General features: G+C 43.7%; 2 protein-coding genes across 7 annotated transcripts in view; one reads left to right on the plus strand and one right to left on the minus strand.

The window, feature by feature from the left end:
- The window catches only part of LOC126547091 (rac GTPase-activating protein 1-like), a 72,812-nt gene extending 70,373 nt beyond the window's left edge, over positions 1–2,439 (minus strand). Inside the window, exons 1-3 of one of the 2 annotated variants that reach the window (XM_055062886.1) lie at positions 2,231–2,439; positions 1,505–1,598; positions 690–834 (exon numbers count right to left, since the gene is read on the minus strand). In XM_055062886.1, the coding sequence (XP_054918861.1) occupies positions 690–834; positions 1,505–1,592 (233 nt within the window). In that variant the 5' untranslated portion in view covers positions 1,593–1,598; positions 2,231–2,439. The remainder of the gene's footprint in view (positions 1–689; positions 835–1,504; positions 1,599–2,230) is intronic. The other variant, XM_050194950.3, reaches the window with a different exon arrangement.
- Positions 2,440–2,652: 213 nt separating this feature from the next.
- On the plus strand, positions 2,653–27,341 carry LOC126547095 (uncharacterized). 5 transcript variants are annotated; one of them, XR_011894905.1, is made up of 8 exons: positions 2,653–3,084; positions 3,171–3,296; positions 3,714–3,853; positions 7,293–7,333; positions 16,826–16,968; positions 23,445–23,547; positions 25,241–25,368; positions 26,953–27,041. XR_011894905.1 is itself a non-coding variant. In XM_055062887.2 (8 exons), the coding sequence occupies exons 3-8, from the start codon at positions 3,174–3,176 to the stop codon at positions 26,963–26,965; spliced, it is 588 nt and encodes a 195-aa protein (XP_054918862.1). In that variant the 5' UTR covers positions 2,653–2,978; positions 3,040–3,084; positions 3,171–3,173; the 3' UTR covers positions 26,966–27,041. The 5 variants fall into 5 exon arrangements, 4 of the variants coding, with proteins under 4 accessions (XP_054918862.1, XP_054918865.1, XP_054918863.1 ...); XM_055062887.2 differs by lacking the exon at positions 23,445–23,547 and having other exon boundaries at positions 2,653–2,978; positions 3,040–3,084; XM_055062890.2 differs by lacking the exon at positions 25,241–25,368.

Genomic DNA, 27,341 nt, shown 5'->3' on the forward strand with positions numbered 1-27,341 from the left:
TAATTTTATGTGCCTAGTGTCAGTTCACTGAAATCCAGGTACACGAGCCTTTTTGCATTCTGCCCTGAATGATTAGCTGTGATCAAACAAAGAATGTCATACTCAGTAACTGGGCCCCATAGCCATTAAACAGTGGGAACAAGTGTGCAGTTAATGCAAATGACCTTGTAAGTGCACAGCACACCAGCCAGCACTTTAGTCCTGCATGCAAAATCCCATTAACAGTTCAGATGTTCATTAACAGTTCATTGCAGCACAGGCAGTTCTGCCTGGCACCAACAAGATTATATATAGCGAGATTGGCATGAAAATATTCAGTAACTAACAAATTAGAGATGGACAGGTACATTAGAATACACAGTCAATGTACAGCTTAATTCAAAACAAATTCTGCGGTATTAGGTGCCAAAACCATGATACAATTATGAGGCACAGCAAAGTAGGGGACTCTGGATTAATTTTTATCACCCGAGGCTCCTTTACCTGCACCCAATGCATGGTAAACAGGCATTTTTGCATTTTAACCTGATCGAAATGTGGCCACCACAGCTGGGATTCAATCCCGTGCCCTCGGGCTTAGTAGCACAACACGAAAGCCACGTACGGTCATGTATGGTCAAGCCACGGAAGGTCATGTATAGCTTATCTGCTGTCGAATCAAGTACATAACCCAGCCCAGAAATATTTACTTTGTGTTGGTCAGCTTTCTCTCGAGCTCCATGATGGTAGCATTCTGGGATGCAACAACATTTTTCAGCTCGGCATTCTCAATAGCTGTGGCATTCCATCGTCTGCGACACTCTTCCTGGTTTCGCACAAACTCCAAAAAACGTTCTGGAAGAAGAAAAAAAAAAAAAAACGCGAAAATGTCTTTAAAGTGAGTGGCGCTCGCCCACATCCTCATAAAGGAATCATTCGATTGACCAAACAATCATGGTCTGCAAGACCTATGTGGCTACTGGTGATCAGTGTAATGCCATCCCCATGCACTGCAAAAGAGGCCAACAGTCAGTGACGTCAAGGAAAGCTCAACTTGGCTTCAATGATTGTGGGCCTCCTCTAAAACAAGCCCCTATTTCTCTATGTCTGCACAGTGAGCAATTCACTGATTGCATTGGCACATTAGAACAAAAGCATAAATGCCCACACACATTTGCACAAAAGTAAAATATTGGAAAGCCACAACTCCTATATTAAAGACCAAGCTAAAGTACACGTAAATTGCAAATTTAATTAGTATTGTTGGCAGAGTTTCTTTCGTAAGCTACAGGGCAACAAAATATATCGGTCTGCAATTTCAATATGCAGGAAAACAAAATTGCACTATTTATGGATCGCAAAATGACTGAAAACTCAAAACTTACAAAATAGAAGGAAAGCACTGGCGCACGTTACTATTAACACACGTAAAGTGAGAAGCAAGTCTGGTGTGCGCACTTCTTGCGAGGCTAACTTTCATGCGCATTATTGTCTTATTTTTAAGAAAGAACTAAACAAGCCACACCTTCTGTCGCGGTGTCGGTTGCCGTGACTCTTCTGCAGAAATCGTCAAACTGGGCGACCAATGAAAGTTTAGACACTGTCGGTGCCATGGTGGGCTGCAAAAGAGGAAAGACAAGCCCACTTTAAAACGGTCATAAGCCCATTTGGGACATTTAATTATGCAAAATGGTTTCTATTACTGCGCTTCGTGAAGCATATGAGTGAACTCAAGAGGAGAGGTTAAACTCGTAATGTTTCTTTTTTCGCATTCAACATAGAAAGAAAAAAAAGTAATAATGCAGCCTATGGTTTCCGGTCTTGAACAGAGCTCAGCGCAAACGAACAAGACACAGAACATTGAAATAGTCAGAAGAGCTACATACTAGCAACTAGTGGCATTGGTTGTGCCGGCGCAAGGAACACCAAGTGAAGAAACAGCAATAATAAAAAAGAGAACAACACATCGCAGGGATAGTCAATATTTGAAATTTGATTTTTTGGCATCGCCATGTAGCTGGCTCACATACAGAGAAGGGAAACAGAGCACAAGGTAATCATTAATCGTGTTGACAGCATGACGCAACTAAGTCCAGAAAGTCATATTATTGAGTTATTGCTGCATGACAGGTGCTTAACGCTGCACGCATTTTTTTTTTTTTAAGTTATTCGCCGGTAAACAGTTGAAGATACGAAGTAGTTAACAAGTCATCACCGACGTGTAGACTCACGACAAAATCTTAGTACCGACCTGATATTGAACTACTTGTAAAAGTGGTGTGTGCCACAGTTAGCTTCGTGATCTGACAGTGTCGCCTTGATGAATACGCAGATTACGTCGGCAGAACTTGCAGTTAACAAAGGTGGTGCCGCAGCACAGCCAGTGCCGCCCGTTACTAAACGTTTGAAAATTTTATTCTAACTCGCGCCTTCATATTACGCATTGAATCACGGGATACAGTGCACGTACTCTCAGGCCCAGTTTGCTCTTTGAGTTACTTGAACCATAAAGTTTCCTACAAAAATTACTTGAACGACTTAAACTAGCCATCTGTGACACAATTTGAAATTTTTAAACCGTTTATAAAAATATGAATATTAAAAATATAAAGTAAGGACATAATTGCGCGAGCAAGGTATGTTTATATAATTTGATGTTATGGTTTCGGTTTTGAAGTCAGGTTTTGTCTCCGTGTGGTTCCTAGTCGCTGTGTGCAGAATGCTAAAATAGCGCTAATGTACTGTATCCAAAACAAAAATAAAGTCGCTGCGATCCTTTTAATGAGGCCATCGCTCAGCTGTTAAGCGTGTTCATTTAGTGAGAAGGTGTGCCTCTTATCTCTTGCATCACTGCAGATAACACGCCGAGAACTCCACAGCGTATTCTGGTGATGTACTGTTGTGTTGGTTGATGAGCATTATTTAGTCTCGGACTGCTGCGCGCCCATGACAAACAGCGAGATAGCGCTGTCACAACCGCTTAATGCGGCAGTACTTAGGTGAGCATATCATGCCGATATAATCACTTATAATTGGCGTCATACCATTTCAAACGCGCAGTTTGCTAAGAGAATCGAGCCTTATTTCTTCCAAGTTACGAATACGGTTAGTATTGAATTATGATCGTTGAAGCCATAAGAACTCTGCTGGACTAGTTTCGGTAGCAGCCTTTCTCATTTTGTGTGTTGCAGATTATGGGCGATGCTCCCGAGATGGCACCACAAACGACATCGAATGCTGCTGGTGGCGGTATCAACGACTTCCAAGATTTTGAAGAAACACACCGGCTCCTTCAGCTTCCGTCTCACAGTACACAGGTGCTATTGTGGCCCAAGCCTTTTCTGTGTCTTCTGGCTAGTCCGCGAGCGCGTCGATATTGGCCCGCTAAGCTGTCAAATGCGGGCCGTGTACAGCACCGTTCAAACAATAATTCGGGTTGTTCAATATGGTTAAACTGTTTTTTAATACATCCCTCGTTCGATATACTCTTTCTAGAGAATGTGCAGAACATCGCCTTCTACAATGCGTGCTTCACGTTTGCAGTTGTCTCCTGGCTAGTAAAAGCACGTAATTACTCTTCGTATGCACGCATTCTCGTACAGTGTACGCACTTTCGCAATACAGTCATTTTCTTCTGCAATGATGTGGCCTGTGTGATATCTGTGTTCGTAGCACATGACCCACTAGCTTTGTACTCTTCTATGTCGCCTGATTTACCCGTATCTGTTTTCAAGGTAACTAATTCGCCGTCTGCGTCACCGAATCCGGATCATTCGCCACGAAAGTCGAGCAAGAAGAAAGCACATAGGAAAAGGCGACAAGGAAGTGTGTCACAATCTGTAGCCGACAGCAAATACAGCACGAACTCACCAAGGTAACTTTATTCCTTGTGAAGCCTGTTTGTCTTTCTTTACGCACAAAGGTGTCATTTGGTGACATTTCGAGGGTGCGCCGGTTGGCATAACCACAGAAGAGCGTGCACCACATGCCTGTACCTTCATTTTAGTAGTGTGTGCATGGAGAAGGAACGTCTGATCCTAGTCTGAGTCACATTTGGTAGAGTAGTCAAGTGGCCGGCTGCTGCTAGGTTCCGCATATGTTTGTATGGACCTAGCATGATGCCTGACCATGCGTGGTTTCACTGTAGCATCGGCCTCTGTCTGTCTGTGTGCGCGTGTGTTTTGCGAAAGACAGCGGCCAAATGGGGTGATTGACCACTCTATACAAGTGCGATTCAGACTGTGTGGTGCATATTGTGGCACATGCAGCATTTATATGCAATGGACGTGCTCACTCGATCTAGTTGATAAATAAGATAACCCAGCTTTGGATGCTTTTCACTTAGGGCAAAAGTGAATGAAACTACCTCTATCCTTCAATTTTGGCAGAACTGATTTGCATGCAACAGCAATTACATGCACATCCTGCATTATTATTGGGGTCACAGTTGTACAGGCATTCGAGGCTCATTTGCGCTGTCGTGCTGTCCTGCAATTGACGACGCATGTGCGGCTTGCACATAGAGGATTCAGGGTGTAAAGTTTGGCATCGGGCATGAATTAGATGGTAGCTGGCCCATACTGTCGTCCAACTCATCCACGCTGAGGACGTTGTTGAAGTGAGACTTGTTCTCATCGAGAACGAAGAATATGGGTTTATTTACAGTATCTACATAAGGACGTTGCAGTTCATCAGTCTAGCATGACTGCAAGAGAAAGCACCCTGAGGAGCTTCGCAACAGCTCCTTAAATACTCTGTCCTCCCTAGATCCCTAGGTGAGGGAAAACGTTCGACCAGAGTCATTGTAGCCGAGCCACCTTTGAGGGGGAGGGCTTACACACACACTTCCGCACAGGTTTCACTGCCTCCACTGAGGCGAAACGGTGTTCGCAGAACTAGGTCTTGCCCTAAGGAGGCGCCTTTTAATCCCCGAGCTGACCCCCGCAGAGTGGCCACCGTGGTTATCCATTGTCTTGCGTCTTGAAAGGCGCGTGGGACGGTGCCACCAAATACATTCCCTCAGGAACTCCCCCGCTCCCTACAGACCAGGTCGGTGATGGCGAGTTCACTAACAAAACCTGGTTCGCCTATGTCATGCCGGCATTCCGGCAACGAAGAGTTGCTGACTCGGTGTATTGTCCTCCTCACACAGTCGGTCGCCACAGCAGACATCGTGATGCCAAGAAGCTGCAGAATGACGCCTTGTCGTCATTTCAAACGAAGTCTCCACAGTAGACCTAGTGGCGCCGTTCGGCTGGAGACTGACGGTCGGTTGCTAGAAAACGTCAACCCGCTGCTGCAGCTAGCTGAGAAAACTTTGCATGTCGGCACCTCTGCACGCCGTTCCTAACAAGGGACATGAAGAAGTGCGTTTCACTCCAAAAGCGACAATGCGAAGTGGACGCACCTTCATGCTCAAGCTGCTCAGCAAGCTTTGCCAGAGCTAGCCCAGCATTCTGGCTTCCACTGTTTGCTTGAGTGTTGTGTACGTACCACATGATCGTGAATGTTAAGCTAAATATATAGAAGGTGTCAAGACTATCATGCAGCAAAATTTAAAGATACGCAATTGCCATGTAGCTCGACAGGAGCAAGGTAAGGTTGTTTGCCATCGCATGGAGATACTCAGATTATTTTTTACATTCTACCCAATTACATAATTAGCCATAATTAATTGACTAATCAACTTTTCAAGTATTATAATTAGATGAAAAGTGTCAATGGGAAAATTGTAGAGTAACATGGAAAACTTCCGATACAGTTTTCTGTTACTTTATACATGCTACATAAAAGTGTTTTTCCGAGCTTGAAAGAAGCCCGCAAATAGATGCAAAATTGGGCCCATAACGTAAAACTATTCCAATGTGTTTTTATTCCAATTTCCTGACGTCAAATTTGTGTAACCGCCGATGCAAGCTTCGGGCGGTCACCCGCCGGGTTCTCTGAACAGAGTAATCAAATGCTCTCCTCGTTCATAGGAGGTCACATTTGTTTGCTTGAAAAACGAATAACATTGCCTACACTGAGCGGCTTGTCTTATCTAATTGGCTCACAAGAGGCGAGGAGCACGCTCAAGTGGAGAGGGATTCGATAGGGCCGAGCCACTGCACTGAAAATCGATAACCGGATGAAGAGGGTGGTGCCGGCGTCTGCGATTGGTCCGCTTTTCCTTATTTAGCTTGCGTTGGCTCGTTGACAATCGCGGCGGCATGCAAAGGAAGCATAAGAATGACGCTAAAATGGATCCTCAGCAAAGGAGAGTTGGCAGAACGAGGTCGTAAACGGGCCGAAAGTGTTCGAAAATGTTACACGGCCACGTAGAAAGTTTTATTACACGCAAATAAACCCATGCTCTTCGACAGGTGCAAGTAGCCAGTGCGTGAGTGATCGGCGGCAGCCATCTTTTATTCCTTTCGGAACGGTGCAGCCTGCGGCTATTCAGAAGAAAATTCAGTTTTGTTTGGCATATTAATGCATCTTTATCGCGTACACGTCACTTTGACGCGGTGAGTTCTTGCGGTTTTGTGATGTCGTATGAGAGGCAGGTGAAGTGGGCGCAGCCCGAAAACTTTTGACCAATGGCCGAGGGCTAATGGCGAAGAGGCGTTGAATCAGAAATAAGTATTTTTCTTTTGTTCGGTCAAATCATGCATAATCCGTGTGTACACATTATATCAGATGGGGAGCTATCGCGGTTTTCGTGACGTCGCGTGACAGACAGGTGAAAGGGGGGTGGTCCATAAAGTTTTTGGCCTATCGCGGAAGGCTGATTGCAAAATTGAAATAGAAAAGTTTGGAATAGTTGTAAGTTATAGTGCCCATTGTCGCGCAACTGGCCGCTCGAAGTATGTTGCGTGTATTTGCGGGTTCTTTCACGCTCTGAAAAACACTTTTATATAGCACGTATTGAGCAACAGAAAGCTGTATTGGGAGTTTTTCATGTTGCTCTACAATTTTCTCGTATACACTTTTCATCTCATTATAATATTTTAGAAGTTCATTAATTAAGGCTAATTATGTAATTGGGTAGAATGCAAAAAATAATCTGAGTATCTCCACGCGATGACAAACAACATTACCTGGGTTCTGTCAAGCTACATGGCATTTGCATATTTTAAATCTTGGTGCATGATAGTTTGGACATCCTCTATAAGCCTTTCTTTTGACACCAACACCAACGGTTTTCCTTCGAAAAGCTTACTGCGAGAAAACTAGCTATGCTGTACAGTTTTCTCTGCAGAAAATCATGCTATAAAGTAAATTTCCTCCGCTCACCAATGAAGGTTCAGTGACCCTTGTACGTTGTTTTTCAGCTCTTCAACTGTCAATGATGAGATTTTTGTCCCTCTGACTGGTATGTACTCTCATGTTTTTTGGTAATTTTTATTTCTATTTAATTTTCATCCTTAGTTGGCTGTGCTTGCTAGATGAAGAATTCTTTGGATAGGTTTGTATGAATATTTTAAAGCTTGCTTGTTTGTCAGGTTTTCTGATTACCTGAAAAGCAGCATTTAGAAGTCATAGGTACCTTTATGTCATGCAGATCAAGGTTTTTATGATTGTGTAAAATTGCTTTTCTGCAATTTCTGCAACTACTTACACAACTGAGGAAGTAGCTGTTGCTAGGCAGACATATTTTCTGCTCCTTGCTGTGTATTCCTATTTTAGTGCAGCTTTTAGGTATGTGTGTCTGTCTCACAAATATTTCATACCATGACAGAAATCTGTGTGTTGGTCATTCTCACAGTTATTAAAAGGAAGCTGCTATTCACACATTCTTCATAGGCAAGGGCAGCTCCAAAATTCTGTGCTTATTCAGAATAACTAAGAAGCAACCAGTGTTACTTTTGCCATCCAAGACAATATTGTGTTTCCAGATAACCACCATCGGTATAGATATATACTTTACGTAATATCCCAAGGTGCTCCACCGCCGAAAGAAAACCCAACCCTGTTTTTGGCATGATTCTTATATTATATATTTTTTTCGAAACACCAACAGTAAGCCTACTCCTCGTAATCCCACTGCCCTAAAGGGGGGTGGTGCCACTGCTGCCTCCACCTATGGTGATCATGGCAAAAACTATGTCGGTTAGCTACTGATGGAGATAAGGAACAAAACGAACTGGGAAGGACAGCCATCTTTGGTTCATCCAACTTTGCTGCAGTGGTGGCCTTGGCAGAATCTACGTACCACGGGAGATAAGTAAACAATGCTGAACAATCCCCACACTTGCAAAGCTTGGTCACTTTGTCTTTTATCCTGGAACAGCAAAGATTTCAGGATGCTGCAGAGCTTCATGATTAAAAAGAAAATGGAGGTGGCTCAATAGCACCGGAACATCGGTAGCAATGTGAGCAAGACTGCCCATCAATGGGGCATGGACTGCAAGCATGGCAATGGAACTAGAGTGAGACAATTGAACAGGCATTGCGACTGTGTTTTTATGGTTTTAAAGAAGACTGAACACGGACATATAAACACAAACCTTTAGCTATGATGATGTATTTTTTTTATTGTACGCCAAAAGTTAGCCCACTCCCTCTTTTCAGCCGATTTACCCTAGATTTTAGGTAGGCTAGCTCTTGAGGTATTACGGTAGTTGGTGTATGAACTTTTTCTTAGTCCAACTCCAGCAGGCTTGATTGCTCACAGTGTTCTGGAAATGAAATGACTTCCAATTTTTCCAACTGCTTTTTGCCTGGAGGACCCCTAACTTCTGTGGGAAATAAAGAATTTATGGATCTATTCTTGAACCTCAGAGGAAGCCTTTCACAGCTTTCACTTGAGCTTCTTCATTCAAGGTGCTGGGAACTGAGCAAGCGAAGTTTCTGTTCTGAAGTTCAGTAAAGGTTGAGTAGTGCCTTTAAAGGGACTGACAACTGGCCAGAATGGGTTGCGAGACACTGATGATGAATTGACCATGATTTATAGTCGCCCGGCACGCTGTTCGTGATATAAGCGGGAATTATAGGTTTAAATTGACAAAGAAAGTCTCAAAAATCAGTAAGTGGCCTGGCCTGGCGGTTAAATCTTGGTACCCTGGATGTAGTTATATGATATTACTGTACGCAAGTCGGCTGTTATAAAGTACAGCATTCTTATTGCTTAAGATTGCAATTTGTATATTATTAGACGCTTACGCTTTATTCTATACATATTACAAAGTAAAGAAAGTTCACGCTAACAAGCAGCACATGCGTCCCACAATGCATGGCAGCGCACATGCTGTTGTACGTGCGTGAGTTTGCGAGTAAGTAACCAGAGTTATGTGGTTTCTCTGTCAGATACAAAATGTGATCGACTACTTGTGCTGTCAATGGGGGCCAACGCTACAATATTAGCACACGCATGGCCATGGCAACATGCTGAACCATGTATCACATGTAAAAGCGTCGATTTGCTTTCGAAAACTTAACTTGGCCTGGCTAAAAAACACTCTTGACCAGTTAATGACCAAAGCAGTTGGACACCAAACCACGCAAACACATAGCTATTATTGTAGAAATAATTTCAAACTTTGGAAAACATGAATCTCTACAGATACAGCTATGCTGCACTTGTGTGCCTCCCACCAATGCTGGCGTATAATCGCTATGGCACTCGCCTATCGCAGTTTTCAGCATGGTTCCAGTGAACGACTATACATTCTCACTGCAGACCAAAAAATTCTGGTAAGAAAGTGTTCCACGGTGTTTTTCGCGTTACTGCTTCATGATTAGACATTCTGACCGGTAAGCTTTCCATTGCAAAAAGAAAAGAAAAACTGGGTACCATAAATATTGGTTGTTAGTCCCTTTAAATTTTTTTTTATTATTCTGAGATATTCATTTGTCAGAATTTGTTGCTCATATTGTTGATGTAACACAGTGTGATATAGGGACCACTCTCACAATCTGTCTTGGAATCGTAGGTCGAAGCTTTATAAATAGATTTATTATATTCTGTATAGTTACAAATGGACAGTGTTGTTGTTTTGTTTTTCAACCTTTATAATTTGTTTGAGCAGTCTGAAGTTTATTTATGGCTTTTATTTATGCACTTGGTTGTTAATAGGGATCAGCATCTTGTGTTCATGTTTCCTGCCTGGAACCAAGAAAATGGCTTCTGGGCAGTTCTTTCAGCAGCTGCTTGCTTTAAAAATGCTGGAAACACCATTTTTAAAACTTTCTGCTAGTGATAAATGTAGGAAATTGCACAGCGTCGACAATTGTTTGCTCTGTACTGCGAAGTGTCTTTGTATGCACACATCCTGTTCATTTTGAACTTCAATTGTCCATCCTATGGCTAGAAAGAAATCACCTGAATGAAGTCCTTTGAATGCAGCACAGGACTTACAATATTGCTGTGAAGACTTCTTCTGCTTCTGTGTGGTCTTTTCAAATCACTGCCATCACCTTTTTGGCTCTTTGAGTCAGGTGTACAGACGAGGACAAAATAATACAGGATCAGCGAGACAGAATTCTTGCTGCCTTTATTGAAGCAAGCACCTTCTGTCGAGACACGGCATTGCACATGAGTGTCCTTTCAGGCTCATGTGCCTGCCCGTACGCTCACTTCTTGCCATTGTGCTGTTGAAATCGCAATGATTGCAGAAGATTACGCAAGGAGAGTGCTCGTTTTGTCTAGTGGGGTGTTCAGTGCATTGTGACACGTCAGAACGACTGAAAAGGTCAGTGTTCTTCTAGCATAATCTTCTGCAGTCATCGCGACTCCGACAGCTCGCTGCCAAGAAATGGGTGTAGCGGTGAGCACAAAAGTGGCGCACATGTGCAATGCCAAGTCTCGAAAGAAGGCGCTTGCTTCATTAAAAGGTGTCAGAATGCAGTTTGCCATGCACTCGTAGATCCCATACTATTTTGTCCCTGCCTGTACATCAGGCTTATTTGCTAATTTATTTTGGATCTTGGAACCAATCACTGAAAGCTTGTGAACAAATGGAGCCAAAACCAGTCAACACAGTACTGTGAGAAATAAGTGCTGAAGAACATCAAGCAACCCAGATCAGTCTTGGCTGCATATAGACAAGTAGTCACCAGTGTTAGAATGTGGGAGTGAGCTTGAGCATTTGAGGTGTGCTGTAGTAGTTGCCAGGTTTTCAAAAATATTGCTGCCTATTGTTGAGACAAAACTGCAGAATTTTAAACATCAAACGTGCACTTCAGAGTACTTGCTATTGCTCTCTGTGGTTAGGAGTGTTGTGAGCAGAGGTTGTGTCTGCAAGTGTGCACACATGCCAGAATTAAGAGGTACAGAAAACCTCTTAAAAGGGCCCTAAGCTAACTTTTCTTGAAACCTGAGAAACTTGTTGGAACAAGTGCGGTGGCCTTTCAGGGGATATATTCCCACTGACATTTTTTAAGGGAACCTAATAGAAATGGAGATGTGAAGACTGCAATGTTTACCTTCCCCAATAACCATAACTTCTCAACTCATCCGTTGCCTTCAGTGTGCAGATTCCACTAGCAGTGCCCCGCATATCGCAGTTTTCTTTCATTTCCTCCTTGGTGCACTTGTGGCAATCTTTCGATGTGGGCCTTAGACAAAGGAGCGAGGACGTGACTGGTGGGACGCATTAACAACCGCCACTTTCCCATTTCATTGTAATACATGGCAGATCTGGGAGTGTGTACATATGGGTGTTAGTAACTTGTTTCCTCACCATAAAAGGCGATATTCACATCACTGTGTTCTAACTGTAGAATATTTTTACTGACCAAGCCAGAGGGGTGGTTCAGAGCCCCTTTATATTCCTCAAAATCTAGCTCTAGCTTCAACAACACCCCACAGTTAGGAAAAAATCTGCTGTAAAATTAAACTGTGAGGGACGCAAGCAAAGTGAAAAAAGAAGAAAGCAAATGCAGCATGGCTGTGTATCACTGGGAATAACATTGCCCTCGCAGCACAGAACCGAAGCTCTAACACTGCTAGGAAAAATGAAAGCAAGCTTTTGCTTCTGTAGCTCCACTGATACAAAAAGCCTTTGAAAAATGCTTGCCAAGGTGGGGGGGGGGGGGGGCTTTCCTGCTGGGATATTTTTGTGTGCTCATGACATCTTGCAACTTCATTATAAAGTGTTGCAGTGTCTCTTTGAGGGGTGGTTCAAATATTGTGCCAAGTCAAGAAATGCTAGTGACAATTTTGTTCACATGAAAGTTATGGGACTATGTGCTACACTTGCAAAAGATTGTTTCTAATGAAAAATCTCATCTCGATAAATAACCTCTTTGTTAAGAGGTTACATGCTTTCAAATCAAACAGAAATGATAAAAATCTGACTACAAATTAGGCAACTTATGGTAACGGAGCTGTTGAAGGTTGGCCACAGTTTGGTGGGTTTGAAAACTTGCAACTATGGCAATTTTGACAGCACAGGTAGCTTGGCTTTGAATCTGAATGACGTAGGGTACTGAATAGGCAAGGCAACACGGTAGATAGAAAGTGGGCACCAGTATCTAATACAGTAAAACCTTATTATAACGAAGTTGAAAGTGGAGGGGGGGGGGGGGGAGAATTGCCAAGTTATATCCGTTATTTCATTATGACGAGGTTTGACTATACCATTTTTTTTTATAGTATCTTGTACAGTAGACTTGCGTTTACTTGGCTTCAATTCCTCTGGAGTCAAGTCAGGAGGTTCTGGCCAATTCCTCTGGCCAGAACCTCCTGACCGAAAGTTCTGGCCGACACCCATTCATTTAAATGGGCCCGAACTTTTGTTATTTTGATTCTAAATTTGGCCTTCGCTGAATAACTTGAACTTGACCAGTCAGCAGACATGCCTGACCCTTGTGGTAATGCCAATAGTGACCCCTTTTAGTGGCAGTATCTGTCTCGGCAGGGTGTAGGGGACAGTGAATTAAACACATGTTGTCTCCCTTCATAAATACCTATTTTCGGCCGGCCCTAGAATGATTTTCAAGCAATGACTGTAGCTCACAATATCTGAATACGGCATTTAGCATTCTATTGTGCAGCTGTTTTTTTCCAAGAAAATTGGGTGGGAATTGCTTGCGCAGTGCAATTGGATATGAAACCAAAACCGGCTTTACGGTGTTTGTGTGCTTTATTGTATGACTTGGATGAACTGCGGCGAGGCTGCCTTTAAAGGGACACAAAAGGCAAATACTAAGTCGGCGTGGACTGTTTAAATACCATTCCAGAAACCTTGCAACGCTTGTTTCGTGCCAAGAAAAGACTTAGTTTACGAGAAAATTGCATCTGAACGGTCTGAATACCTTTTTCGAAATTTAAATCTCCTGCCACCCAACCGGGGGAGTCCCAATCCGGGGAGTCTTGACGTTACTGCCGTCGGTGAGTAAAACGGCATCCGACAGATGGCGGTACGGCTTTATGCCCAGAACACAAACGCACTGCCATGGCGAAACCGAGCCAAGAAACGGTGGATTCGCCGTTGCAGCCACTTTTTGGACAAGTGGCATGGACTGTTTGGGCATCTCGCGACATCACATGGAAGTTGAATTCTCTGCTACTTGCAGTTTGTGCGAGTTTCGCAAGCCAGCAAAACCAGCACACCACTATGCGATTACAAAACTACTGAAACTCGAAAGCATGGCCGGCACAGAGTCGAGCAAAAACAAAACCTTTTCGACCGCCCGCGTCATTGTCAAGGGTAATCTCGATGAGTTCTTTTTTCTAAAGATGAAATAGAACTGGACAAGTAGCATTTTAATTTGTCTTATAATTAATACTATGACACTTCTGTAACAAGTAGTTAAGTATTAGTTACAGAATTTAACTGAGTGCCCATGTCATCAGGCAAGTACTTCAATAACCCGGGGGAGTCTCTAATCGTGTCCTGCGTTTACCTAAATTTCTCTATTATTAAGGCTCAGTTCGTGATAATATAAACGCCTTAGAGATTCTCGAGGTCTAATCTATCCTTTTAGCTTGACTTAATATTTGCCCTTAGTGTCCCTTTAATAAACCGTGCGGCAAAGCTGACTTTAGGAAACTGGCTGCCATTGTGCAACACAGACCCTTGGTCATCTTTCTCGCTAAAAATTGGGCGTGTGTTAGATTTATGCTTTGTTTAGGAGCTTAAATGGGTCCTTAACCACCCCTTGGGCTTAGTGAAAAAACAGTCCACGTATAGCATACGCTGCTGCGAACGTCTCAGCCAAGTTTTGCAGTTGTGCGTGGCACGTGGAGCTTGCAAGTGGAGCCCGGAGTCACCTTTTTCTCAAATCCTCTTTCTTCAATTACTTGCACTGCGAAGGCTACGGCTGAGCGGAGCGTGGTCACAATGCCTACTGAATGTTGCCGTGGTGCACAATTCAAATTTGATTTCGGATGCTCACATAGATGCCACTACTTTTGATTTGGTACCTACAACGAGCCAAACACTGTTGTCCTCAGTGAGCCGCAGTGCGCTTTGCAAGCGGACTCGTCGCATCACCCCGCGGCGACCGTGCTATCTACACTACGTAGCAGGCCCAGCTGCATGCAACTGTAGTGCTTATGCACAGTGTTTGCTTTGCGCACGGCAGGGTTTGAGTACATGCTCCTGCTCATATGCTCCAGACTGACCGTGCTATGTGGTGCAGACCGTCTTTGTCCTGTACCAGCTTGAATGATGGATAATAGCCACATCCAAATTGCGCATTTTGAACTGCTATCAATAGCTCAATACGAAGAGAAGTCTACCAAGGCGTCCAACCAGGAGTGGCCAGGACTGAGCGCACGCTGGCAAGTGTGCATGTTGTCTGGCCTTAAGTTTTGCATGGTTTGAGGGTAGGGGCGTGTTCAAAACTAGTCAAAATTAGGGAGACCTGATGCTACGACATCGATAAGCAGTTTGGCCAAAGTTTAATTCCTACGTAGGGGGCAGCAGCCGAGCGTGAGCAGATGGCTGGTAGTCAGCTTCTTTCGGAACTACGTAATTGTATTATCGAAATTCGAAACGCATATTTTCACTTATTTCACTTACTTTGTTTATGAAACTGTGTCAATAAATATACACAATAACAATAGGAATAAGCGCACTGATCCAAACACTCTTCTTGATTGATGTCATCTGTTGGCCAATAGTAGCTGCGTATGGGCATCTGCTTGATTACGAAATAAAGTATCCTGAAAAGAGTGAGGAGCAGACTTCTTTTTGAAAAAAGAGTGTTTGAGAAAAAGGTGACATTGCACTTTGCTTGCGAGCTCCACGTGCCGTACACAACAGCAAAATTTGGCTGAGATTTTCAAAGCAGTGCATGCTATCTGCGGACTGGGTTTTTTCACCAAGCACGAGGGGTGGTTCAGGACCCCTTTAATATACCTGACACTAGGGCTGGGCATCAATTTCATTGATTAATCAATGCAATAATCAGCTTTGTAGATTCACGCATGTGACCTAAAAAATTAAGTGTTGATTTTTGGATGTGAACTTAAAGAAACAATGTAATTTAAATCAATGTTACCATTGCTATCTATCCTGTCAGTGAAACCTTGCTTGAGTGCACATGTGTCAAGTATATATTGAACTCATTCACACCACTGTGTAATAAAAATAATTTGGGTGTTGACACATTGCCTGGCGATGCTGCCAGAAATTGCTTGCCACTCCTCGTACATTCCTTCAAGTGAAGGTGACGACATAACAGGAGGTCTCGCCAGGCTGCTGCAGCCCAGCTGTAGGTGCTGTGGAATCTTTCGGTGTGATGGCTTTTGCGATATGCCGCAGAATATCAATGAGGACACGGCCTTCTCATTCATAAGAGCTTATTTTCAAGCTTTTCTTTCACACTCGGACTACTGCTCAACACTTCATAAAGAGGAAGAAATGAAGCAAAATTAGTGCATGTCTGGTAGCCCAAATTGCAGTTTGAAATGAAGCACTTTTTGTCCATGTCGTACAGAGCTTCTGGGTTTCACAGATTTGCTGAAATAACTAATGGCTCATCACAGCCACCAGATGCCTAGGCGACAAGTCTGCAGACATTGCCCATGCCATTACTGAATCTTGCGTGATGAACATTGTGGTACTAAACTGTGATGCAACAGCCTAGTCAAAAAAAAGAAAATTTAAGTGTGCACACAGTGCCGACCACAAGGTAGAATAGAACTAGCAAAATTTCACAAGCTGAGATTCACTGCAGTGGATGCATGTCAGGAATTTGGTAGTTTTCTTATAGCTGGGGAAGTGGAATCATGTCCATTGGAGGAACTCGTTGATGGCCTGCAGACATCAGTGAGCTTGCTGTGACATTTGTCTGTGAAGTGTGTTGAACTGCTTGCAGGCCCTGAGATTGACCAAAATGGGAGCAGGTTGAGAGTAGAGATAGCATGAGGACTGAAAGCCTCATGCATAGGCAGACCTGCAATGACCTTGAGGGCTTCATTCTAGTGCTGAAGTAAAAGCAAGGGTTGAAGCAAGTGGCTTGCATGATAAGGGTAGTTTGGACAAGAATTTGAGCAGTGTTGATGCCTGCACCCCCAATTTTTTAAAAGATGCACTTGGTGATGCATAAAAGCATTTGTTGATTCATAGAACTGTTCCTATTGTATTGTCACCTGAAGCATATTACTATAACTTTTAGGAGGCAACATGCCTTCGCTGCCACACCCTGCACATCCCATCGAGTAGCACACTCACTTCCCACCTCCTGCCTCATAGGGTTTTCGGCATCTGCATCGTAACTGATACTTTATGTTGTGCAGTGGCACTCTAAACGTTATGCATATACATTTTAGTTCTATGGGAAAATAAACAGGGGTCATAAAAGGACATGTTACTTCCAGTTATGCAGTGCAAATGGTTATAAGTGGTTTAAGCTGTATTTTGTGTGTGGAAACTGTTTAGAATAACAGTACATTTTTAATTTTTATATTCAGACAGTAAGAGTTCTGCTGCAATGGAACTGACCATCTTGGAAGCATCACCCATTGATTCTGCTGATATACCAACTGTTCTTGTTCAGCCACCATCATCAACACCATCAATAACTGCTTCCAAGGATGAGCAGATATTAGAAGCTGTAAGTTTTACTGTAGCTTTGACTATTACATCGGTTTAATGAATTTTAATTACTGTTGCACAAAATATGTCTAGTTAGAAACAACAGTTCGTAGATTTTGCTTACGTTCCTCATTTAAGTGCTCTATACAATATGTCCTGGCATCTATTTAAATACTTACGTAACTAAACTTGATACTTAGCCCACAAGTGATGTGGGGTAATGCTTGGGTGGCTTTCACAGTGTCATGTGTGCTATTAACCTTTTGCTCGTTTAATAATACACATAGCTGTCTTCTCCTTGAAGCTAATTTGCATGGCACACGATGGTATTACCGTGTAAACTAGAATATAGGTCGAGTGGGAACGTAGGTCGATCCCTTACATTGAAGTGAGAAAAAGAAAGAAAAAAGAAAATGACAGTAAAATAACCAAACTCATTTATTTTCACAATGGCACTGTCATCAGTAGTGAGTGCACACCAAGCTTTCACACAGTCTGCATGTGCATACTGAAGCTGTGAATGCACTGCACAACACCCACGAAACGACGTTTTACTTGGGCTGCACGCTAACATTTTTCCTTTCAATGTCTCCCACTATTTCATGCTTTCTTCAGAAATGTGCTGAGCAGCCATGTTGTTGTTCGCTTCAGTTAAGTCTACAACTTTTCTCTTAAATACTGCCCAAAACTGTCTCCGTGTGCCAATACTCGTCGCTCACCCGATAAGAAACGAAGCATATGACGCATGACATCTACCAGAAGAGTACACACTAGGCACAGGAACAACAGCAATCGCATTTGGATATGGATAAGGCTTTGGCTATGCATTTGTCAACATGCACACCGTAGGTTACCAGATGATGATTAACATTCTGCTAACGACTGCTGTATAAGATGAGGGGTGACTTTAGCCTGCTTTTTCAAGTAAATGTCTCTGCTTATATTCTAGTTTATACGGTATGCGAGCACATGTGTAAATTGTACCTTTGTTTGAGTTCCATCACAGCTTTCGCTTTCCAATGCTTGTTGAAGCTATTTGCCAAAGGTGTGCCTGACAGCTTCAGCAGCTAAATAAATAGAGGAAAACTTGTGTACACATAAAACCAGGAGCAAAAGGAACAGACCCTAATTAAAATTAAAATCAAATTATGGGGTTTTACATGCCAAAAGCACGATGTGATTATGAGGCACTCCGTAGTTAGGGACTCCGTAAATTTGGACCACCTGAGGTTCTTTTAATGTGCACCTAAATCTAAGTACACGGGTGTTCTTGCATTTTGCCCCCATCGAAATGCGGCTGCCGTGGCCGGGATTCAATCCCGCCATCTTGTGCTTAGCAGCCGAACACCATATCCACTAAGCAACGACGGCGGTTGGAACAGACCCTGTTCCTTTTATTATGCTGTGTTGATGTGTGGCCTAGTGAAGGTTAGGTGTGATGTTCTAACCTACTGCAAGGGCTACAGTATTCTGCTACAGAGTACGAGGTTGTGGGTTCGACTTGGACTGTGACGGTGACATTTCGATCTGGGGGGACTTAAAAATGCTCACGTACTGAGATTAAGCTGCACATTAGAGAAACCAAGGTTGTCATAATTAATCCGTAGCCCTCCATTGGGGATGTCTCTCATAGCCTTTGTGTTTTCTAATATATGTTGGGTGTCTCACGTAACTTGAACGAAGCTTTAAAAGTAATTAAGTGTTGCATCTTGCACGAGGGAGGCCGATGGCATACTTTTCGACGTGTGCTTGCGTTTCTTAGACTATTTTTGAAGTGTAACTAATTAGCTAATTAGCTAAGTTAAATTATGCAAGTTCACAGAACTGCCAGTTTCTGTGAGCGTACTCGGTCTCTTGCTAATGTCCGAAAGCACATTTGCACATGATGTGCGTTTTGAGCTGGCCATATTATAAGGCCAGGGCGATGTAACTGGCTGTTGCATTCTCAAGGAATTTAGGCTTGATGCTTTAATTACTGGGTCGAGAGCTATCGATTGAAACGAGACAAAATGTGTCGGTACTAATTTATCTATAGCAGTAGCACTTGCAGTTCAAATCTTCTATATCAGTGGACAACTTTTCTTGGCTATAAAGCAAAAGCTACGGAGGCAGGCGCAGTTAACTCTGTGAGAAGTTAGGATGTAAATATCGAGTTCCGAATGATTAGGTAAAGAGTAAAAGATTTAAGTAAGTTCGCCTCATTTAGGCACAACATGTATTTGTTTCACAGATATGTTCTTGGTAATCTTGGTTGTGGCACAATTTTATACTTTTACAGCGAAATTGTTAAGGGAGTTTCACGATGGTTCTTGTGTGGCGATGTGGTCAGTATCGAATGTAAAAGCAAGCAATGCAGCCTGCGTCAGCGACCTGAACTGGCTGTATGACCACAGCGTTTGTAGAGCCGGCACACTATACAGGAATATGCGTCTGATATAGCGGAGAGCGTTCGAGTACTAAGCTCGGATTTAGTGAAGCTGTCATACCACTGCATCTTTGTTATCCCAGTTTTCACGCAGCTGCTCCTGCGCTTTAAAAAAGGTTTTCTCTGCTTGGGAGACTCGAAGGGCCTTCAGTTTCATTCTATTGATATCACCCACGCTCATGCAGGTCGACTTACTATTCGTTTGTACGGGCTGAAGGTTGTGAATTCCAGATGGGTTTGCTTGGTTTCCTTGTAGACGTTGCACACACTTGTCTTGTGTGCTCTGACTGCCATTTGTAAATGAAGTTCGTCGTCAGGCTCCCAGGAGCGATGACAGGCTGAACAGCATGCTATAAACACTCACCAGAAGACACAGTTGCCATTTTGTCTTTGAGGAATGCCTGCAATGGGCTCACGTGTGAAAACTAGAAGGGGCAGCTAAAGAAGAAAAAAAAATATATATATATGCGCATCCCGCACACTGTGGTACAATGTCGCACGGCATCTTGTAACGTTACCTGCGACGAGGAAAGGAGGCCGAATGGAAACGGGTGCGCGTCGCATGCTCTACCTCGTGCTATGTCACAGGACAAACATGCCAGTTGTTTCAAAGAGCTAGTTGGTGTTAGCACGAGAGAAACATGCGTGTGATCATGGCCTAATGGTTAAAACATGGGCCTGCTTAGCTTGAAGTTGGAGGTTTGATTCGGAAACCTGGATTTTCTTTTTATACCAGAAGCTCTAAACCATTTGAGACAGGAACCTATGTACTTACTGCAAAGCGCCTGGAATGAACCAAGGAATGCTTCGCATAAAGATATGCCATACCCACCATGGTGGCTTAGCGGCTAGGGCATTGTGCTGCAAAGCACGAGGCCGCGGGATCAAATCCCAGCCACAGCGGCAGCATTTCGATGTGGGCACAATGAAAAAACGCCTGTGCACATAGCACTGGGTGCAAGTTAAAGAACCCCAGGTGGTCAAAATTAATCTGGAGTTCCCCACTATGGCGTGCCTCATAATCAAATTGTGGTTTTGGCACATAAAACCCCAGAATTCAATTTAAAAATATGCCAGTAGCTGACTGGTGAATGTTATGCAATGTTTCAGATTATGTGCTCCAGAAAACAAAACAGTTTAGTTCGTTATTTTCTGTATTTGAAAACAAGCTAAATTGCGGGACTATAGATCTAGCAGCGGTGCCATGAGCATGAAAACTTCTCCGTGAGTATAGGGGACTTGCATAAGGCCGACAACCGAGATAGACCACCAATCTCTTTGGGATATACACAGGCAGGCTCTAGCAGTCAGTCGCCTGCCCCATTGCGTGTTTGTATCTTATGTGCTGCTTCTGCAGCGTTTATTTCATTGATATTTGATATGCTGACCTACTGCTGCATGCCGACATGCAAACACTGTTTCGGCATGGACAGGTCCTGCCGTAAGGTGCATAATAAGTCTTTATCATTCAATATGGCGTCCAATGCAATGACTTCACCTGAGAACTTGATTGCTTCGTGGCTGTTCCGACTGTTCGAAGTGCAGCAGCTTTGATTCACCAGTCACTACACAGTAGAACCTCGTTGATATGAGCCTATTTCGTACGACTTTCCAGCACCAACGTTTGCAATAAAGAACACGAAAAATTATCCAATACAGTTATGGTTCTATTTAAACGGTTAATACATTTCTGAAAAACACCATCTTTCGGCACACACATTTAGTAAATAGCCAAGCTGCTATCGTATGATACATTTTTTGGCCGCTATATAGCATGTGAACAAGACACGAGGGATGCGTGATCAAGAGCCGTAGGCGCCCGCCACGGCAGCCTCCTCATAGTACTCGTCCGCCCTTGTCATGTGAAAATGCCACCATGCACTTGATTTCCTCTTCCGGTATCAGCAAATCTCGCTGGTCGTCGTACGCCGCACTCAGAGCTATTGCCGCCAACCCTGTTGCGATAAGCATCTTCAATTACCTGTTTCCTGGTGCGTGTGCCGCAGCTCCTATAGAAGTGTACTGCATGCTATTAATAGGCGATAACCCAAACGCACCCGCCGTTCTCTGCTGTAGGCGGCGCAAATAAGTGAGCCTCGTGTTTCGCCCTGGCGGCACCGTATTGGCATCGAATTCTGGCAATGCCCACCAGCTCGATTTTGTTTTGGCTTCCCGTGTTAAAACACTGGGCAATAAGAAAACAGCTCGTGTCCCGGGCCGCACGGGACCCAGCAGCGGCGCACGGCGGCATCTCGTGCAGCACTGACTCATGCATTGTATATGTGAACTACAGTTGAATCTGCCGAATATTTTAGTGACTTTGGATGGTACGTTTTCCCAGTTAGTACGATTTTGCTTGCTTTTTTCCCAAAACGTATGAACGAGGTTCTACTGTACTTAAAAGAATGTGTACAGCGCGCAAATGGTTAGCTGTCCATTTCTCGCATGCATGAGCTACAGCACTGTCGTAAGAGCAGCGTCACTCGCCTCTGTAGCCGTGTAGGTGACAGTGTGCCGTGCGTAGTGTGTAGCCGTGCAGGGAAAGCAGTGTGCATGCAGAGTTGTTGGCTTTATGCAAAATGATTATAGTGTGGTGTAAGACGTGCATGTTCCTGCTTTAAGGTCTTTGACCGACCCAGAATATCTGGCCAAGTGGGGGACACAGCTTTCTCTATGGGCACACCGATATGTTGCACATCAGTGCAGTTAGTCCACGGCACTGTGCTTTGTATTCTTTGGTGCCACATGTTGCAAATGGTATATTTTCAAGTGTTATCAAATTACACATTTGACCATATACAGGACCTGTTGGTGGTTCGAAAGGCTTCTACCCTGCTTCCGACCATTCTTTCCTTCCTCCATGCTTCCGACGCTTCGATTCTCCGATTCCAAACACGTGTTGTTCTGCGCTAATGGCGTCTGAGATTGGCGGACTGATGCCGCAGGATTGTCACCTGGGGTTGTTTTCTGTCTTTCCTTTTTTTTTTGCTCATTTTACTGATTGATGGTGTAACTTTCAGACTGGAAAGAATAGAGAGTTTTAAAACAGGGGCCCCAATAGTTTGGAATAGTTTGGCCCCAAAGAGCTTTGCGGGTGTTAGCGTTAGGGCACGCAAGTGTGAAGAGTTTTAGAATAGGGCTTTGCGTTTTGCGCTGACAGCGCCACTACGGCGTCAAAGAAAAGCTATTAGAAATAATTAAAATATACCATTTTATGATAAGGATACTAATTTTGACTTTCGTGTTTTATTGTTTAATTACAATTTAGAAGTTATTCTATTAGCAGCAAACAACAAGCTTAGTTTTGAGTAACTAACCTTACGTGCCTTCACCAGCCAAGCTAAGCTGTGTTAGGCCTACGAGCTACAAAATCCACAATCGAATTCGGAATTAGCGCCGTTTAATGAATCAATCTTCATAACACACGCTAGTTGAGAGAAAGCGATAACCGCAGTCACTTCTCCTAGCTTGCGGCTTCACACATTACCACATTCCATTTGGTAGAACAACAAACCCAGCCTCTCTGTCTGCTTGAACAAGCATAAGGTTATTTCTTTTAAACAAGGAAACCACGCCATTTAAGTCTTCTATGATTCTGCGCGTCAAGAACGTTTGGTGAGCACTTCTGCAGACAGTCTACACCCTCAAGAAGGCAGTGGTCCCGGTCCTCTTCATTTCTTGCTTTCATGGCCAATTTTCTGTTCATTGCAATCAGCTCATGGGCCAAGACACCAGGCTCCAATCCATATTTTGGGCCCTTCTGCAGGAGACGTGTTACGTTCTCAGGCAGGGAAGCATTTCCAAGGACGGTTATACTTCTTTTACTCCCCTGTGTTATGTCCCTGTTACCTAAACATGACAGCAAGAGGTTCAGAAGGCACCTCCAATGGTACTCCGTGAGTTGAGCAGCTGTTTTCATCAGCGACGCTAGCTTCCTTGCGGCGAGCCATCCGGGGTGGTCAACGTAGCAAACCATTGAAGCCAATCGTGAAAAAGACGAACTTGCTGCCACAGTTCTGACCACATTAATCTGCACAGTCTTTTAACGTGTCCCCACGACGGTTTTACAGGGCCAAAGAGAGCAATTACTTCATCTGGGACGAGGCCCTTGCGGATACAGAAGGCGTAGCGTCTTGCCCGGCATGTAGCGTTCACGATGTGGGTCAGTAAAAGGTCAGTGATACGAAAAGAGGGAAGAACACAGCTAATTTGCGGTCGGTTTTGTGATTTTCCTTGCCCTAATGTTTCTAAAACTACATCTCGAAACTATCTGTGCGCTTACTTATCCGTCCGAATGCTGGCATGTACGTTCATTGAGCAGCCTAAGAGAATTCTTAGCTTAGCCTCTCGGGGTTGTGAACTCGGCGTATTTTCTGCCCACGTTTTGTTCGAGAAAACTCTGTGATTTACTGTCTTTCCAGACCACACGATCAGATAGTTAATTAAATGATGTGTGCTGGCCTGCTTCGTGCACAAACTATGGTGTACTTTCAGAAACTTCACAAGTACCTTGTGGCACTGTCAGCGAATAACCGCACGTAATGCTTGTTGCGGCAGCTGAGCGTGCATTCTCGCTCAATCACTTTCGATCACTTTGTGCATTGATTGGCTAAGCGACCGAAGAGCATGCCAGTTGCTTCAGGAGGCGTCCTGCTGGACATTGTGTCGCGCAGAAGGGAAAATATATCCGAAAGTGATCGACCTTCGAAGGCGGCTCCCGTAATACCATCTCTGTCATGACGAGAGGACAGTGTGCACCATTTTCAGTCCCACAGCTAGCCCCTCGTATTTTGGTAAATGTGTGAAATCCTGAAGCTATAGGTAGCTTCACGAAGAGGAAACTTCGCACACAGTTGTAAGCAGCATGAAGCTGCAAACAGTATAATTTTACATTTATTATTTTATTTTTTACAGCTGCGAAGCTTTCTTTCTTAGACCCCTTACCTGTTACCTTGTTGCTCTCAATTTACAGGCGCTTCATGCACAATACGCCTGCGTAAGTTAGCGTCTTAACTGAAAAGTACTGCGCCTTTAGTTTGTATTTCTATGGTCGCCAGCTGTGCCTGTGATGGCACATGTCTGTGGTCACGCATCACTCTCTAGCCGCCGCCCTAACCCAGCACCACGTACACTGTTGCCTAACCCTGCTCGTGGCCTTGGAAATCGTTGGCATGCTTCAGGTCACAGCTGGCTTGTTTACCCGCTGCAGAGATGGCACCACGCACTCTTGGGCTGTAAGTGCTCCGATGCCAAGGCGTATTGTTGAGCCAGAGCCACCCTCCGCAATGAATAGGTGCCTCCAGTTGTTGGTGTGAACTCCAAAGGTGAAATAAGATACCGTGAGCTGTGTTAGTATAGTTTAACTTAAAGAAACTCTGAAACGATTCTGACGATTTCGCACAAACATGCTGAGCAGTTAGGGTAGGACTTTTGATCATTGACACATTTAAGCGGTCTGCATAAAGTGTGTAATTTATTATGAGGTTTTAAAAAATGTGCACCGCTTCTGATTGCATCGGTGCTGCTCCCCTGAGTTGTGACGTCAGTCGGGCGAGCTATCAGATTGACTACAAACGTTGTGTCATCGGGAATGCTTGAAACATGCCACTGCAATAAGCTTATTCTTAATTGCATACGTATGCATAATAAATTGTGTACCCTTAATGTTAATTACACAAGTGTAATAAATCCAGACATTTCTTCAAACTTCCGCCTGAAGATGCGAATCGTCTTCTACAGCTTTGGTACTGGGGCAGCCGACGCGACGCGGAGGTGTTGTCACCTGAAAATAGGGGCAGCGATGTGTTCTTTGGTGGCAGGAACATGAATTGTATCTGCGCTGTATTGCGCTTGTCTTGCACTGCAGGTGTGTGCAAGGAGTAAACTGCAGCGACTACACACTGCAGAAGACGCGAGCCCTGCACGTCAATGCCAACAACCTCCTTGGTCAGCACAGCAGTCACCCGCAGTTTTGAAAGAAAGGCGCTTTAAGTGGTAATCGCAGGTTCCGCATTTATCGGAGAGCCAATGTTTGTTCTTATTTTTTGCAGAGTGATAGCAAAAATATATCCTAACAAGCTGAGATCTGAAAAAAAAAAAAAAGCGTTGCGAAGGACAGGCCTTCTTACGATGTCCACGGACCTTAATAAATCTTGAAATGTTTTTTTTTTTGTATTCTGATTATATGTGACAAACGATATGACAGTCACTTAGTTTTCCTAAAAATGAATTTTAAAGATTGGTTGCATGTTCCCGACTCATGCCGACAAATGTATGACATTTTACTGGCTACGCTGTGTTTGTGACCTCTGAGTCTACACCGCCACGTCGCCCAGAAACAACGAAGCTGGCTCCTTTCTCTACGAGACGGCGGCCGACAATCATCGTTTTGACAGACATGATAATCGGTGCTTATCTTCGTCTTGCCACTGCACAATGCGTTGCGCTTGGGGCACATCGGCTGCCTCTCGTGGCGGCTGTGGGTTGTAAGCAAACGATGATCCTTCAGCACTCATATGGAAGCTGAAATTGCCACTGTCTACTTCCAAAGAGCTGGAAAAGCTCCCCGTGTCGTCAGATGCCATCGTCAGCTTCGTTTTTTGGCGTTAGCACCACGTGTACTGCGTGTTACGTTAAGGTAGTGTAGGATCTGACGTCACTGACTCATTGCAGATGTCACACGAAGCAGCTACCTGTTTTGGTTTCGGTACCTCGTATATTGGTTATCTACAAGTATATATAAGTTACTGAACAAATTGAACCACCCTTCCGGTGACAGGACTGTCAATGCCATTTGAAAATGACAATATCGTTATATGCTTTTAACGCAGAAAGTCGCGGGTAATGCAAAAACGCTCGTTTACCGTGTGTTACGCCAGATGGTAAAAATTACTCCAGAGCCTTTTACTATGGTGTCCCTCATTATGCTGTGTGCAATTTGAGAATTTTAAATTCCAGAATTTTAAATACCAGTCTTTAAAATTGGCATCAAAATAAATGTTATGGCATTTCAGGCAGCGTTTTCTTGCAGTGTGTGTGGAAGAGGAATACTTTTGATATACGACCTTAAGATTGAAGCATGTGACAACCCGCCGTGGTTGCTGAGTGGCTTTGGGATCAAATCCCGGCCGCGGCGGACGTATTTTGATGCGGATGAAATGCAAAGACGCCTGTGTCCCGTGCATTTTCTGCACGTTAAAGAAACCCAGGTGGTCAAAAATAATACAGAGCCCCCCCACTACAGCGTGGCTCATAATCAAATCGTTGTTTTGGCACGTAAAACCCCAGCACCTAATTTTAAATTTCAGCATGTGTCTTCTCAAAAATATCGAAAGAAAGGTTAGTAAATTCATCTAGTTTCTATTAAGTATAACAAAAACAATTAACACTGTGTAGTTTCTCTACATAGCTGTTTAAGTACAATTGATTTCATCTGCATATGTCGCTCTAATTTTCGAAACCTTGTACACGTTATAGTTGGGGTATTCTTTATGCTCTATTGATAAAAATTTAGTTGTCCTTAGATCTGAATAAAGTTATTATTATTATTATTAACTTCAATCTTGTCTTCTGTTTCAGCTCAGGGAAATAGTTCGCAATTGTACTGTGCAAGATCCTGAGAAAAGAGCATCAGCTGCTCAAGTCCATGCGATGCTGAGCAAGCTGCTGTAAAAAGAAGCAAAGCTGTTGACCAGTGTAGAAAAGAGCATCAGCTGCCCAAGTCCACGCGATGCTGAGCAAGCTGCTGTGAAAAGAAGCAAAGCTGTTGACCAATGTCGTTGCCTGAAGCTTTGCGCTTTGATAGTGTTCACATAACATCACAAATTGCGTCTTGGGGTGCGTCTTCACGTTTTTAGAGTTTGCTAACTGTCCATTTGCGCCACGTGCTGATCGCTTCGTTGTACATAAGTATGTAGTAATTTTATTTTATCGACGAGCTGTGCAATAAAATAGCAGTTGATACCATG

Source organism: Dermacentor andersoni, chromosome 1, assembly GCF_023375885.2.
Source record: "Dermacentor andersoni chromosome 1, qqDerAnde1_hic_scaffold, whole genome shotgun sequence".
NCBI lineage: Eukaryota > Metazoa > Arthropoda > Arachnida > Ixodida > Ixodidae > Dermacentor > Dermacentor andersoni.

Bases quoted from the DNA above. Each gene is read 5' to 3' on its own strand.
- LOC126547095 (XM_055062887.2), top strand. From the start codon at position 3,174: ATGGGCGATGCTCCCGAGATGGCACCACAAACGACATCGAATGCTGCT. The intron at 3,297-3,713 runs GTGCTATTGTGG...TCTGTTTTCAAG, and splicing joins TTCCGTCTCACAGTACACAG to GTAACTAATTCGCCGTCTGC. The intron at 7,334-16,825 runs GTATGTACTCTC...TTTTATATTCAG, and splicing joins GATTTTTGTCCCTCTGACTG to ACAGTAAGAGTTCTGCTGCA.